The 16,045-nt window shown below is 39.1% G+C and overlaps 1 protein-coding gene across 2 annotated transcripts in view; it reads right to left on the bottom strand.

Moving 5' to 3' along the window:
* The window catches only part of DISC1 (DISC1 scaffold protein), a 527,908-nt gene that overhangs the window by 326,192 nt on the left and 185,671 nt on the right, over nucleotides 1-16,045 (bottom strand). For both annotated transcript variants that reach the window (XM_078156229.1, XM_078156230.1), the window contains exons 7-8: nucleotides 14,802-14,856; nucleotides 10,365-10,467 (exon numbers count right to left, since the gene is read on the bottom strand). In XM_078156229.1, the coding sequence (XP_078012355.1) occupies nucleotides 10,365-10,467; nucleotides 14,802-14,856 (158 nt within the window). The remainder of the gene's footprint in view (nucleotides 1-10,364; nucleotides 10,468-14,801; nucleotides 14,857-16,045) is intronic.

The following is a 16,045-nucleotide window of genomic DNA, read 5'->3' as shown; positions in this document are numbered from 1 at the left end:
CAAGTAAGAGAAGTAGAGGAAAAACTGGGAAGAGAAATGAGAGTGATGCAAGAAAATCATGAAAAACAAGTCAACAGCTTGCTAAAGGAGACCCCCCCAAAAAAAATACTGAAGAAAATAACACCTTAAAAAATAGCCTAACCCAAATGGCAAAAGAGGTCCAAAAAGCCAATGAGGAAAGAATGCCCTAAAAAGCAAAATTGGCCAAATGGAAAAGGAAGTCCAAAAGCTTACTGAAGAAAATACTTCCTTAAAAATTAGAATAGAGCAATTGGAAAATAGTGACTTTATGAGAAATCAAGACTGTAAAACAAATCCAAAAGAATGAAAAAATAGAAGAGAATGTAAAATATCTCATTGGAAAAACAACTGAGCTGGAAAATAGATCCAGGAGAGGGAATTTAAAAATCATTGGACTATCTGAAAGCCATGATCAAAAAAGAGCCTAGACATCATCTTTCAAGAAATTATCAAGGAAAACTGCCCTGATATTTTAGAACCAGAGGGCAAAATAGAAATTGAAAGAATCCACTGATCACCTCCTGAAAGAGATCCCCAAAGGAAAACTCCTAGGAACATTGTAGCCAAATTCCAGAGTTCCCAGGTCAAGGAGAAAATATTACAAGCTGCCAGAAAGAAACAATTCAAGTATTGTGGAAATACAATCAGGATAACACAATATTTAGCAGCTTGTACCTTAAAAGACTGCAGGGCATGGAATATAATACTTCAGAGGTCAAAGAGATAGGATTACAACCATGAATCACCTATCCAGCAAAACTGAGTATAATCCTTCAGGGGAAAAAATAGTCATTCAGTGAAATAGAGGACTTTCAAGCATTCCTGATGAAAAGACCAGAGCTGAATAGAAAATTTGACTTTCAAATACAGGACTCAAGTGAAACATGGAAGAGGTAAACAGGAAAGAGTAATCATAAAAGACTTATTAAGGTTATACTGTTTACATTCCTGCATGGAAAGATGATATTTATAACTTGTGAGACCTTTGTCAGTATTAGGATAGTTGGAGGGGGGAAAATTATATGTATGTATGTATGTAGATAGATAGATAGATAGATAGATAGATAGATAGATAGATAGATAGATAGATAGATGATAGGTTGGTAGGTAGGTAGAGGGCACAGGGTGAGTTGAAGATTAAGGGGTCATATCTGGAGAATAAAATTAAGGGATGAGAGAGGATTATACTAGGAGAAGAAGAAAGGGAGAGGTAGAACAGGGTAAATTATCTCACAAAAAAAAAACAGAAAAGAAAAGGCTCTTACAGCGGAGGGGAAATAGGGGAAGGTGAGAGGGAATCAGTGAATCTTATTCTCATAGGACCTGGCTTAAGGAGGGAATAACATACACATTCAATTGGGTATGGAAATCTGTCTTACCCTACAGGAAAATAAGGAGGGAAGGGGACATGAGATCAGGGGGATGATAGAGAGGAGGGCAGATTGGGAAAGGGGGTAATCAGAAGCAAATACTTCTGAGGAGGGACAGGGTCAAAAGAAAGAATAGAATAAATGGGGGGGCAGGATAGGATTAAGGGAAATAGAGTTAGTTTTTCACAACATGTCTACTATGGAAGTGTTTTGTACGGCTGCACATGTATAACCTATATTGAGTTGCTTGCCTTTTCAATGAGGGTGGGTGGGGAGGGAGGAAGGGAGAAAATTTGGAGCCCAAAGTTTTAAAAACACATGTTTTTTAAAAAAATGCATTCACATGCTACTGGGAAATAAGAAATACAGGAAATGGGGTACAGAAGTCTATCCTGCCTTACAGGAAAATAGAAGGGGAAGGGAATAAGCAAAGCGGGGAGAGATAGAAGAGAAGGCGGACTAGGGGAAGGGGTATTCAGAATGCATGCCATCTTGGGGTGGGGGGAGGGGTGAAATGGGGTGAAAATTTGGAACTCAAATCTTGTGGAAGTAAATGTTGAAAACTTAAAAAAAATACTGGTCACAGTTTAGTAATTATATTCTTAAATTATTTTAGTACCTAAAGTTGTAGTTTATTCATGCCAGGTGACCTGAACTCGTTGAAGGCAATTCAATATTCTCTTATTATCCTCACACTTCTCTTGGATTTCAATTCTTTCTCGACTATTTTTCATTTATCATTCTCAGTCTAGAAAGGCAGCTTAGAATAGCGGCTATAGAACTAGACTAAAAGCGAGGAAGTCCTAGGTTCAAATCCTGCCTCTGACACATATTAGCTATATAACCTTGGGCAAGTTACTTGACCTCTTAGTATTTTTTTTTGGCTACGGTTAAGTGATTTACCCAGGGTAACACAGATAGTAAGTGTTACGTGTCCGAGACCGGATTTGAACTCAGATCCTCCCGAATCCAGGGCTGGTGCTTTATCCATTGAGCCATCTAGTTGCCCCAATCTCTTAGTATTTTAGGCAATTTTCTAAGACTATATGTTGAAAAGAAGGTGTCAACCTGCATTTTAGATGGATTGTCCTCATCTAAGAATTTCCTTTACTTATAAAATCATAAGTTTAGTCCCTCTCCCATTCTTATTCTAACATTCTTCTAGGTAGAGAAAACAGAATTGAAACAGGAATTGAGTAGTTTTGCTTTCTGTCATCTCTTATCTTCTTTTCCATGAAAAGCCTGGGACCTTGCTTGACCTTAGGAAGTGGGATGGAGTTAGTAATTAAGGGTTAATGAACACTGATATGATGGGAAAAATTTTCCTGAAGAAAAAAGTGCACAATCTTATAAGCTAGATGGAAACCATAGTTAATGTAAAAGAGCATGTTTTGCAAGAATGAACGAACAATCAGCACCCTATGGTTTGATCAAAAATTACATTCAACTGGCTGGAATTACTGCTTTCAAGACCAGACTGATTACACAACTGTGTATGACCTATGTGAGGAGAACTTCGCTGCCTTAACAATGTTCAAAGCATCACCAAAGTCTTGGTACTTCAAAGAAAGTTCTGACTTAAGGTCTAATATTAGTCCACAGTCACAGCATACGCTGGGGGCCAAAGGACCCCAAGCACTATGGGGAAGAAGTAGGGAGGAGATTATATTCAGACTCACTATTTCTCAATCTCTAACACACATATACTCAGCCCCACCTGGGTTTGGTCTTCTTAAACATTAGACCAGGAAAGTAGAAAGCAAATCTGTTGTTTCAACTCCAGGCTAATTCCATAAAGATTATAAAACCCCTTTGGTTCTTTCTGCTTAAGGGTTCTGGCTAAAGGCTACACTAGCATGGATAAATGTTCAATGCACTCTCTTAAACTATTACCTGAGACCCTGAAAGATCAATCAGTCATTAAATAAGCATGTATTAAGCATTCACTGCATGCTAGGCATCATGCTAAGCCCTGTGGATACAAAGAAAGGCAGACACAATCTAGCAAGATGAAGTGGCTTTCCCAAAGTCATACTACTATAACAAACAGAGCCAAGGTTCAAATCCAAGTATTCTGATTCCAAATCCAACATCTCTCCACTGTACCAGACAGCCTCTCTTTTCTCTGAAGACAGTGAGCACAAATTTCACACTTCTTAGAGACATTTGCCACTATCTTGGGTCTGTAGAACCTGCCACACCAGCTCCATAATCTTTTCCTGGCCTGGTTTTCCAAAATCATAATAAAGTGCTTTCATATCTGTGGGTTGGTAGCTCCAACACTGCACAGCTTTCATAATTTTTCAGATGTGCCTAGGTAAGGAATATTGGTGACTTTTCAAGGTCAATACTCACCTCTTGGTGAGGGACCATGTGTCCCACATAGTTAACAGAAGCTCTACAAAAACAGTCCTTGTCTGAACTAGAATTGCTATACAATGCTATGTCTATTAGTCAATGCTATGTAATAGAATCATAAAGTTAGAAGAGGCTTTGCAAATGGTTTAGCCCAACCCCTCTCATTTGGGGGGGGTGGAGATTGGGGTTAAGTGACTTGCCCAGGGTCACACAGCTAGTAAGTGTCAAATGTTTGGTCTGAGGCCAGATTTAAACTCAGATCCTTCTGATTTCAGGGCCAGTGCTCTATCTACTGCACCACCTAGCTTCCCCTCCAACCCCTCTCATTTTATTGATGAGGAGACTGAGGCCCAGAGGAATGAACTGATATACCCAAGGTTAGAGAGCCAGTTACCAGCAGAGTCAGTACTAAAACCCAGGCTTCTTTCCTCCTTTTCTTTGAGAAGCACTGGGGTTTTGCCCACAGCTCCATCATAAAAAAAAATCTAATACCAACCCATTGGAAACATAAAGCACAACATGAAATTCTTTCATGCTGAGATCAAGAATGAGAATGAAAATAGAACCTTTTGTCCTTCTCAGTGATTTCTTCCACTATATTCATCCCAAGAGCACTTAGTCCTTGGTATAACTGCAGAAAGAATGGCAGCTGCATAGCCCATGAGGACCAGAGAGAATTCTCCTTTCTTGGGTGTTCTATATCCAAGCCAAAGAATATAGCTCCTTGAACACTGAACCTCTACTTTTCCTTCCCCTCCTCAGGCACAAAGTACTCAAGGAAGAAGCCCTGAATATGGCCCTGTGTTCTTCTCTAAGACAGATGTAAATATAGTCAGACAATGGAGCTCTGGCTTTGTTAGCATAGAGTGGTCCTACCTTACAAATGGGTTTATTCAAAAGGAAGTTTTTCTAGTGGGGTTTGCAAGTCAGTTGCCTTAAACACAGAACACATTTTCCCAGAGAAACAATGTTAGAAGGGATCATTATTTTCCAGCCTACAAAAGGCAATTCAACCTATGAAGTAGCTGAAGCATTGTGTTGATAGAACTCTAGAACCTATCATCTAAATAACATGGTTTCTATTGGAAATCTATTTTCCAGGGCTGTTGTAAGGATAAAAGGAGATAATATTTATAAAGCACTTTGCATACCTTAAAGTACTATATGAACGCTAAAGTTGTTGTGGTTACTATTATTGAATGGTCATTATTGTTCAGCTGTTTCCAACTCAGGTCTTTTTAGCAAAGATACTAGAGTGGTTTGCCATTTCCTTTTCCAGCTCATTTTACAGATGAAGAAACTAGGGCAAACAGGGTTAAGCGATTTGCTCAGGGTGACACAACTAGTTAAGTTTTGAGGCTAGATTTGAACTCAGGAAGATGAGTCTTCCTTACTTGAGGCCCAGCAATCTATCCACTGTGCCACCTAGCTACCCCAAAAGGATATAACACTTCTTCATTACACTGCCTTGTTCAGTTGTTTCAGTCATGTCCAACTCTTCGTGACCCCATTTGGAGTTTTCTTGGCAAAATTCCTGGAGTGGTTTTGTCATTTCTTTCTCCGGCTTATTTTATATATGAGGAAACTGAGGCAAACAGGGTTAAGCGACTTGCCCAGGGTAACACAGCTAGGGAGTGTCAGAGACCAGATTTGAACTCAGGTTTGAACTTTCTTGCTTCAGGTCCTACACTCTATCTACTGCACCACCTACTTAAACTTTAACACAGATCTGAGTTGCCAGATTTCCCAGCTTATCAACAGGATTTTAAAAAACCACAATATTCTCAACCCACGTGCCCACATCCATTTCTTAGACATTTGAAAAAGATACTCTTCATATCTGAACAAGGTACACTGCCTCCCTCTGTTAATGGAGAGGCATCCACTTGGTCTGTATTCCTGGAGTAAACCAACTGATTGACAAAGACAAGTAGTCTAACTCAGAATCAAAATTGTGTTCAATCTTGTTCCCCCTCCTTGTAAATGGGGCAGTAATTTCAAGTAAATGACATGGAAAGCTGTTACAAGCCGGCCCCACATTCACATTTCACTGTTTCTCTGGTTGTAAATAACATGCATGACTGCGCCAAGGACCAAATTGCTCTTTAGCTGCCAACATTAGTTGTTTAATGATCTGAAGAGCAGAAGCTGCCAATTATTGTATTCCATTTTCAAATGTCATTTAAAACCCATACATGTAATTATTATACCTTTTTGTTAAATTTTTATGGCTCTTCTGAAGTTGATAGGTTTGTGGGTTCATCTAACCTATAAAACTCAGTAAATATTCAATGCCTTCATTATAGAACTAAACTACTTTCCCATGATCCCATATAATTTTTCACAAAGCTGGACATCAGTAAAGATCAGAAGGTCACAGATTGAGAGCTAAAAGGGACCTTAAAAGCCTTTACATCAGAACTGAGTCCAGAAAGATTGAGTGGCTTGTCTAGAGTGACATGGCAAGTAAACATCTAAGGCAGAATTTAAACTCAGGTCTTCCTGGCTCTAAATCTAGCACTCTATTTACTATACCAAGGGTTTCTGTTGGAGTGGCTTCCATGATCTTAGTGCAAGAGTTATTCATCTTTTTTCATGTGTCATGGATCCCTTCCCAGAATAATATTTTAAATGCATAAAGTATATAGTATTACAAAGGAAATCAATTAGAAAAAAATTTTTAACACATTCACAGATCTTAGGTTGAGAATCCTGAACCATTAGGGTTAGCAGGGAGCTGAGTCACAAGACCTGAGTTCTAATCATGCACATGCCACTAATTAGCTGGTTAACCTCAGGCAAGTGACTTAATCTATCTGTGACTCAATTTCTTCATCTGCCAAATACAATAGGCTAGCTAGACGGTATAGAGGATAGAGCACTGAGTCTGAAGTCAGGAGGACTCATCTTCCTGAGTGCAAATCTGGCCTCTGACACTTACCAGCCATGTGACCCTGGGTAAATCACTTAACCCTGTTTGCTTTAGCTCCTCATCTGTAAAACAAGCTGGAGAAGAAAATGGCAAATCACTCCAGTATCTCTGCCAAGAAAACCCCAAATGGGCTCACAGAGTCAAAAATGACTGAAATGACACACTCCCATGATTGATCCTAATGAAGGACAAAGCTCAATTGACAGCTACCTACTTCACAAAGTTTTTGTAAGGATCAAATAAAATAATGCTTGTGAAAGCACATTGTGAAGCATTATGCAAATGGGAAGTAGCATGTTGTTTTCAGAGTACCTGGTTTGCAGACATTTTGAAATATATTGACTAGTAATTATCAAATGAGGAGGATGTGTAGATTTTGAATATTCAGAATGGAAGTACACACTTCTAAGACCTACTCGCATCTCCTTGAATGGCCTTCTCAATAGACATATCTCGTTTTTTTAATTAATTTCTTTTTAACATGTGTTTTTAAAACTTTGGATTACAAATTTTCTCCCTTCCTCCCTCCTCACCCACCCTCATTGAAAAGGCAAGCATCTCAATAAAGGTTATAGATGTGCAGTCATGCAAAACACTTCCATAGTAGTCCTGTTGCGAAAAACTAAGTACATTTCCCTTCATCCTATCCTACCCCCCATTTATTCTATTCTCTCTTTTGACCCCATCCCTCCTCAGAAGAGTCTGCTTTTTATTATCCCCTCCCCCAATCTGCCCTTCCCTCTATCAAACCCCTGCTCTCTTGTCCCTCCCCTTCCCCCCTTATTTTCCTGTAGGAGTAAGATAGATAGATTTCCATACCCAATTGAGTATGTATGTTATTCCCTCCTTAAGCCAAATCCTATGACAATAAGATTCACTCATTCCCTCTCACCATCCCTCATTTCCCCTCCACTGTAAAAGCCTTTTCTTGTCTGTTTCATGCGAGATAATTTATCCCATTCTACTTCCCCCTTTCTCCTTCTCCCAGTATAATCCTCTCTCACCCCTTAATTTTATTTTCCAGATATCACCCCTTCATCTTCAACTCATCCTGTGCCCTCTATCTATCTATCTATACATACATATAATTTTTTTTCCCTCCTGCTACCTAACACTGACAAAGGACTCATGAGTTACAAATATCATCTTTCCATGCAGGAATGTAAACAGTTCAACCTTAATAAGTCTCTTACGATTTCTCTTTCCTGTTTACCTATTCCATGTTTCACTTGAGTCTTGTATTTGAAAGTCAAATTTTATATTCAGCTCTGGTCTTTTCCTCAGGAATGCTTGAAAGTCCCCTATTTCATTGAATGACCATTTTTCCCCCTGAAGGATTATACTCAGTTTTACTGGGTAGGTGATTCTTGGTTGTAGTCTCCATCTCCGTTGCCCTCCAGAATATTATATTCCATGCCCTGTAGTCCTTTAATGTAGAAGCTGCTAAATCTTGTGTTATCCTGATTGTGTTTCCACAATACTTGAATTGTTTCTTTCTGACAGCTTGTAATATTTTCTCCTTGACCTGGGAACTCTGGAATTTGGCTACAATATTCCTAGGAGTTTTCCTTTGGGGATCTCTTTCAGGAGGTGATCAGTGGATTCTTTCAATTTCTATTTTGCCCTCTGGTTCTAAAATATCAGGGCAGTTTTCCTTGATAATTTCTTGAAAGACGATGTCTAGGCTCTTATTTAGATCATGGCTTTCAGACAGTCCAATAATTTTTAAGTTCTCTCCCCTGAATCTATTTTCCAGCTCAGTTGTTTTTCCAATGAGATATTTTCACATTCTCTTCTATTTTTTCATTCTTTTGGATTAGTGTTACAGTGCCTTTATTTCTCAAATTGTCACTAGCTTCCAATTTCTCCATTCTAATTTTTAAGGAAGTATTTTCTTCAGTGAGCTTTTGGACTTCCTTTTCCATTTGGCCAGTTTTTCTTTTTAGGGTATTCTTCTCTTCATTGGCTTTTTGAAACTTTTTTGCCGTTTGGGTTAGGCTATTTTTTAAGGTGTTATTTTCTTCAGTATTTTTTGGGGTCTCCTTCAGCATCACTCTCAGTTTTTCCTCTGCTTCTCTTACTTGCTTCTCAAAATCCTTCTTGAGCTCTTCCATGGCCTGGGACCAATTCATATTTTTCTTGGAGGCTTTGGATGTAGGAGCTTTGGTTTCATTGTCTTCTTCTTCTAGTTGTACGTTTTGATCTTCTTTGTCACCAAAGTAAGATAATATAGTCTGACTCTTTCTTGTGCTGCTTGCTCATGATTCCAGCCAATTACATGAGTTACAAACTATTAAGGTAGGAGTTTGTTTCCAGTGTGGAGAATGTACTGTCCCAAGCTTCAGGGGTTTTGTGCACTTGTTTTCAGAGACATTTCTAGGGACCTGTAAATTTTCAGTTCTTCTAAGGTGCTATTATCAAGGGCGAGGTGTTTACTCCTTTCCTGACCTGTACTCTGTTCTATGAGTAACTGACCACAAGCACTCTTTTCTGTCTTGGAACTGTGAAGAGAATTTTCTCTTCCTGACCACTACAAGCTCCACCACACCAGCACTCCTCCTTGCCCCACCACCACCACCCAGAACTGTGACCCAGATCCAAGCACAGGCAAAGCAAGAGAATCCTGCACCAGCAGAGAGATCCCTGCAATTCCCCTCTAATCAGCCACTCGATTCCCCCTCAGTCTGTGGGCCGGAAGCTCAGGAGGCAGCCGCCACCTCGGGCCAACCTGGGGGAGTAGGGATGGGACCCCGCTCTCCTCTCCCAGCACCACAGAAACAGACTTTTCCCACTGACCTTCTAAATTGTCTTTGGCATTTGTGGGTTGAGAGGTCTGGAAACCACCACAGCTGCCTGCGATTCAGTCCTCTGAGGCCTGCTCCAGGTTTGCTGTGGCCTGTGCGCCCACGCCACACTGAGCTCCTCTACCTGCCTGGTGCAATACACCTTTCCGATCAACCATCCAGGCTGTCTTGGGATGGAAATTTGTTTCACTCTTTCTGTGGGTTCTGCTGCTTTAGAATTTGTCTAGAGCCATTTTTTATAGGTATTTGGAGGGGTTTGGGGGAGAGCTCAAGCTAGTCACTGCTTTTACTCCACCATCTTGGCTCTGCCCCCAACATATCTCTTTAATTTATGATGCCTTCCCTTCTCCATTGGTAAAACAGGAATGATATCATCAAATCACATTAATTAAGAAACCACTAGGTGCATGACCCCAAGCTAAGAGATGCAAGGATGATGCAGAATACATGTAGAAATATAGTTCCTGCATCTTTAAGAAGTTTGAGTTACCAACCATAAACAAACAAAAGGGTGAAGGAGTGAGTGAGCAAATGAATGAATGAATGAATAAGCAAATAAATAAACAAAGCTAATAACAACTTTGTGTATGCACACTCACATCCAATAAATAGTTATACCTTAATAAAGGAGATGTGTTATTTCTACATCTCTTTAATGGGGTGAGGCTATGTAAACATAAGATTCCATTGAAAGTGCTTTGAGATCTTCAAGTCAATAGCAGCATATAAGCAAATACCACTCAAAACCGAAAATAAAAACAAGTTGTTGAAAAAGCCTAAAGTACAAGCTCAAAGTCTTATCAACAAATATTTTCAAATGAGTCCCCTTAAACGTTTCCTTTCAGCTTCCCTTCACTTTTAATGTCCCAGTCATTTTACCTGAAACAGCAAGCATTTTGGCTTCAAGCAAGGCTGGTAGCTGGTTCTCGATTTCATTCACTTTCTTCCTCAGAGAGCTGCAGAGTTTCTGACTCGTACAAACCTAAATGGAGGTAGACAGCCAGGATCCATAATTCATTCTAGTAAGTCAAGAACAATCCACTGAAAACTCTGGAGAGTGTCTGAGTTGACAAATGGAACTCAGCATTCTATTACCAAGGGAGCCCAATGGAAACTACTCAAAAACACACAGTGGGCTAGCCCATGACTTAACCCCATAACCAATAACCAAGTTACAAAACCAGAATGGCATTGAGAAGCTACCTCATCAGGCAGCAGACCTAAACCAGACCTCCAATGGCTATGCTGAATTGTGATACGTTTTAGTTGATGCTATCTGATGCCAAAATCCACTTTCCCCAAAGTATGGATCTTATAAATTGGTCAGGGAATCTCAGTAAAATGTATAGATTTCACCATTAGGATTTTTAGTACTACTCTACACATTGCTTCTATTGTTTCTCAGATTTTAATAAAATAACAAAAATCTTACATCCCAATTATTTTTTTCTAAGTTCTCCTCAGTCTTTTTTTTTAATTTAAGAAGAAAGTCCCATATTCAATATGCACGTATCCAGGTTGCAAGGAGCCAAGTAGGCAAACACACACTCCTTCAAGTGCACACAATACTGATTGAATAACAATAGATGAGCCAATAGGGGTGTTTTCTCACTGCACAAAAGACACTGGTCTAATGAGATGCCTTGAAATTAGCAGCTATGCTCTCTCATTAGAAATCTGAGATGTGTTCAACAGCTAAAATTAGTCCAATTGGGAACGAAAAGTCCCAAACAAATATTCAGTTCTAATGCACAAAAGAGGCTAGATCTCTCCAGACACAAATCTCCCATCATTTTGATTCTTATGGACAGAAATTGAGATTATTTTTATATAGAAGAACAACCTCTGCAATCTTGATTAATATCACCCAATCATTTCCCCCTACAAACTAATGATCTTCTCCACTAATTTTTAGGGAGCGGAAGGACCATATGGTAGCATCTTCTCCAAAATAAAGCTAGTTCTGGCAGTGTCCAAAACAATAGATTTCAGTAACCTTCCAGGGCCCTGAGGTTTTTCAGTGTTACACTAACTACATGGAATTACAATGCAGATGTCCCAGATACATTTGTACCTCCAGCCCTCTCTCCTAGGGATCATGAGAGCCCAGCTGAATTACATTTTACAGTCATTCAACTAAGAATGTTACTAGGGCAGTTGAGAACATTTCTGTTAATTCTAAAACACTGGCCATAATTCTTATGTCTCATCTAATTTATGTACACTCTTTCTTATTTTAGTTAACAGCCTCTGTTAATCATAATTGGGTCAGCCACTCCTTTGTTGAACAAATCTATCTTTCAAGCTGTCACTGCTAATATAAAATGAGATTTATAAATCTCCTTATTAAATTGCAGTTGTACATACTTTCAGTTGCTGCTGGATTAATCTAATCTTCACCAATCTCCAGATAGTCTATTTTCAACTCTTTCTTCCATCTCATTTATCTCTTAATTGCTTCAGCTTTGGGCAGGTCACACAATAGGTAGATAAATGTACTGAGTGGAAGGGATATTTAAACTCTCAGTTAGAAAAGAAATTAATTAGTCATCTCTAACCCAAAGTAGCCATCCAAAAGTAGTCCACCCAAAGTAGTCCAAGGTGGACTTGAAATCACCTAACATCCCAAAGAATGGAAGACAGAAGGTCCACCTATACAAGGAAATTTATGGCTGAGTCATCAGGCTTTCTCTGGTCATATTTATAAGCTTACTTAAAATTCCAAAGAATGGAAGACATATATACCATATATAAAACCTCAGGCCTCTCAGTTGCCAGGCTTTCTCTGGCTTAGAAAAAGAAGGGCAGGGTTGTTTTCTGCCTCATGAGTGTCCCATGACCCACAAATGAAAATAATGAGTCATATTCAACCATCATTCCAAGGGCGCACAAAACCAGGACCCAAAACCAAGGTGCTGCAAGTGTCCAAACTGGTTTTAGCATCCCACTAGCATTTTTCAACTAAAAGTGGACCCTAAGGAATATTTGTTCATTCACCTTCCTACATTTACGTTTCTCAGAGTCTGCAAGAGACTGAGAAAAAGTAGTTATAACTTTTCTGTAAATTTATGGGAAGCTTTAGTTAAGCTAGGGGCAGGTGACATCGTGTGTGTGTGTGTGTGTGTGTGTGTGTGTGTGTGTGTGTGTGTGTGTGTGTGTTAAGCCAAATGCAGAATATTAAGATGTTCAACTCCAAATGCAAGTAAATTCTCCCATCTGTAGGCAGCACACTACAATGGAAAGAGCACTAATTAGAGAATCAGAGAGCCTGGGTTTGAATCCTGTCTCTGACATTTACTATCTGTTTGACCTTGGATAAGTCACATGAGTGTCCTGGTCTCCATTTTCCCACATATAAAATAAAGGAGGAAAGAGGAGGAAACAAGCATTAAGTGCCTACAATGTGTCAGACAGTATGCTAAGTGCTTTACAAATATTATCTCACTTAATAACGGTAAACTAGATTGTCTCTGAGGTTCCTTCCCGTTTAAGGAATAGATTCCTCCAACCCCACGGATAAGCTATTTGGCTTTCTGACAATCAGCATTTTCTTTTCCTGCCTCTACCAGCCCACTGTCAACCCATATCTAAGACTTGAGAAAAGGGACTGGTGCTAAGGGCCCTGGTCTCAAGTTAACTTGATGATCATCTATAATCATCTGGTATCACTTCTCAGTTTATCCACAGGTTATTTAGGGGTCTTATGCTAAGAATGCTTTTCCAGGGTTTCAGATCTACTCAGAAAATTCAATTTAATAAACATTTATTAAGTCCCTGCTGCTGTCAAACACTGTGCTAAGTTCAGTGGATACAAAAAGAAACAAAAGACAATCCCTGCCCTCAAGGACCTCACAATCGGATAGAAACTGTGCCTATCTTAGACAAATGAAATTAGATGATTTAATTCATACTTATTGGAAATACTGAATTCTTTCAAGATCAAACTATAGTTCTAGAGTGTAACTATAAAAAGTGGCCAGAGAAGTTCTCAGACTAACAGGACTGGAAAATGTACTCTTTACCATTTTTCTGTGTTTGTAAGGATGTCTGAACCCTGCTTTCTTTGTAGGAAAAGTAATTAACTTTTCATAATTGTTCCTGTACCAAAAGTCTTTTATTTTTATTTTTTTAAAGGCAATTGGGGTTAAGTGGCTTGCCCAGGGTCACACAGCTAGTAAGTGTCAAGTGTTTGTTCTGAGGCCGGATTTGAACTCAGGTCCTCCTGACTTCAGGGCCAGTGCTCTATCCACTGCACCACCTAGCTGCCCCCAAAAGTCTTTTAAAGCAAAGGAATTTAATTGTGAACAGTAGCTACTTTTTCCCATTTCGTAAAATTGGAAGATATCTCTAAAGGAAAGGCCAATAAATCCATTTCTACAGTGATCACAAGCCAGAAACACAACCACAGAGAGCTTCCCTGGCACCTGACTCCTTTAGGTTATCTTCCTGTATTACAAAATGATCTTACTAGGCTAAACTCATCTAAATGAGAGAAATCAATATTTTACTAATATGTTAATAACTAATTGTTAATTTGCAATTCATTCTTTTCCTCCTATTTTTGTTAAGATTCCACTCCTGAAAAGATCAGTCAGTTTTTGAAGGATGTAACTGAGCAAGGTAATCTTTTCCCAACCCCAAGGCATCTACCTGGGCAGGGAACCTTATTTTTGTTTACTCTGTAAACAAAGGCCAGCCTCCCCTAGATCTCTCGACCAAGACATGTCTCCTTGTCCTTGGCCCCCTCCATTAGAGTTTAGGAAGATCCAGCTCATGAAGGAGAAAACCAGCCGGAGAGAACCAGATGGAAGTGGCTTCCCCTGGCCAGATGCCTTCAGCCTGCTGAGAATTGTGATCAAGCTATGTTCTTAGCAAGAGGAGCTGAAGACTTTTAGCCACCTCCTCATTAAATGTCCGCCAATCAGGGTTGAGTTTCACTTGTCAGGGGAGTTCCCTGTCAGAAAGTACACACCTGATTTAAGGTGTTTCAGAGTCTCCTTTGGTGTCTTTGGTTACTGAGAGAAAACCACTGATCATCAACTTATTGATTATTGGCTAGCCTAATTAATAAATTGATTATTGATTACCTAGAAACTCTGTCTCTCAGAATTTTCATTTGCTACACATAGCTCTGACACTCTGTGGTCTAGACAAGAAATAGATAAAAAAGGAGACACAATATATATGTGTGCATATGTGTGTTCATAAATATGTGTATACACACACACATCCTCTCAAATTTCAGGTATATTTTAAGAAAGCAATTTCCTCATATTTTATATGTGGTTGGTAAAAATGATAGTTTGGGGAACTCACCTTTGAAGTAGTTTCTTTAATGGCCAAGCTGAGTGACTGCTCCTTCTCTTGGAGGCTAAAAGAATGGAAATAAAATGGGGAAAATTGTCTTCTTAATTAGTCACAGTTAAACACTACCAAGTAGAGAAATATAATTAAAATATTCAATAAGAAACACTATGGCCCAGGACTTTGAGTAGAGGTCTTGGAGCCAAGTCAGGAGGATATAGACTCAACTTTTCCCTCTATCATACTCTAGCTGTATGACCATGGGCAAATCCCCTTAATCTCTGAGAGATACCAGATGACTCTAAAACTATAACTTATACAAAAAGTGCAGTTATATAAAAAAACTGCTGATCTGCATGGCTGAAGAAGCTTTCCAAACTGTAAGCTCCCTACATTGATCAAATCATAGGTTCAAAACAATGATGATAATAATAATAATGTAAAGTCAATACTCAATTATCTTTCTTGCTAGGTAGAAACAGCAACAATTATCCTACCAAAAATTATTTACATTTGATTTTTAAGTGAATGCTATATTTTCCATTATTTGCGCATTTACCTGAATAGCTTAACTAAGCAAATGGTGAAATTAATTTTCATTTTCTGAGCATAGGTCTATTGATGGAGAGAGGAGGCAGCGCATGATGGCAAGGGATAAAACTGAGCTGCATATACAACTCCAGCAGAATAGTTAATAATAGCTAGCATTTAGATAGCATCTACTGCATGCCAAAGTGCTTTACAAATATTATTTCCCTTGACACTCACAAAAACCCTGGGAAGTTATTATCCCCATTTTACCATTGAAGAAACTGAGGCAGACAGACGTTAAGTGATTTGTCCAGAGCTTCAGAGCTAATAAGTATCAGAGGCTGGCTTTGAACTCCATTCTTCCTGACTGCAGGCCCAGCACTCCATCTTCTGTGCCATCTGGCTGCTCTAAATTGTCCACATGACACAAGTAGTCAATATCAACGTGGTCAAGAATTGACAAAATTCATCCTTTCCTAGAGGAACCACTTGTTCAGTGGCTACTGTATACCTGTGTTTGAGCCAGACCCTGTGGAATATATTAAATATTATAGAATTATATTAAATAAGATATGTAAAAGTACATTATAAATTGGATAGACTTCATAATATATATGCATTATGATAATACAATTATATGCTGCTTTACCGTTTTCAAGAGCAGCTGGTGGCTCAGTGGATAGAGCCTGGAGTCAGGAACACCCTAGTTTAAACCCAGCCTCAGA

This window comes from Phascolarctos cinereus, unplaced genomic scaffold, assembly GCF_003287225.1.
Source record: "Phascolarctos cinereus isolate Bilbo 61053 unplaced genomic scaffold, phaCin_HiC Scaffold_5;HRSCAF=322, whole genome shotgun sequence".
NCBI classification, from domain to species: Eukaryota; Metazoa; Chordata; class Mammalia; order Diprotodontia; family Phascolarctidae; genus Phascolarctos; species Phascolarctos cinereus.
Note: the sequence above shows the minus strand (reverse complement) of the source record. Positions and strands in the feature narration are given on the sequence as shown.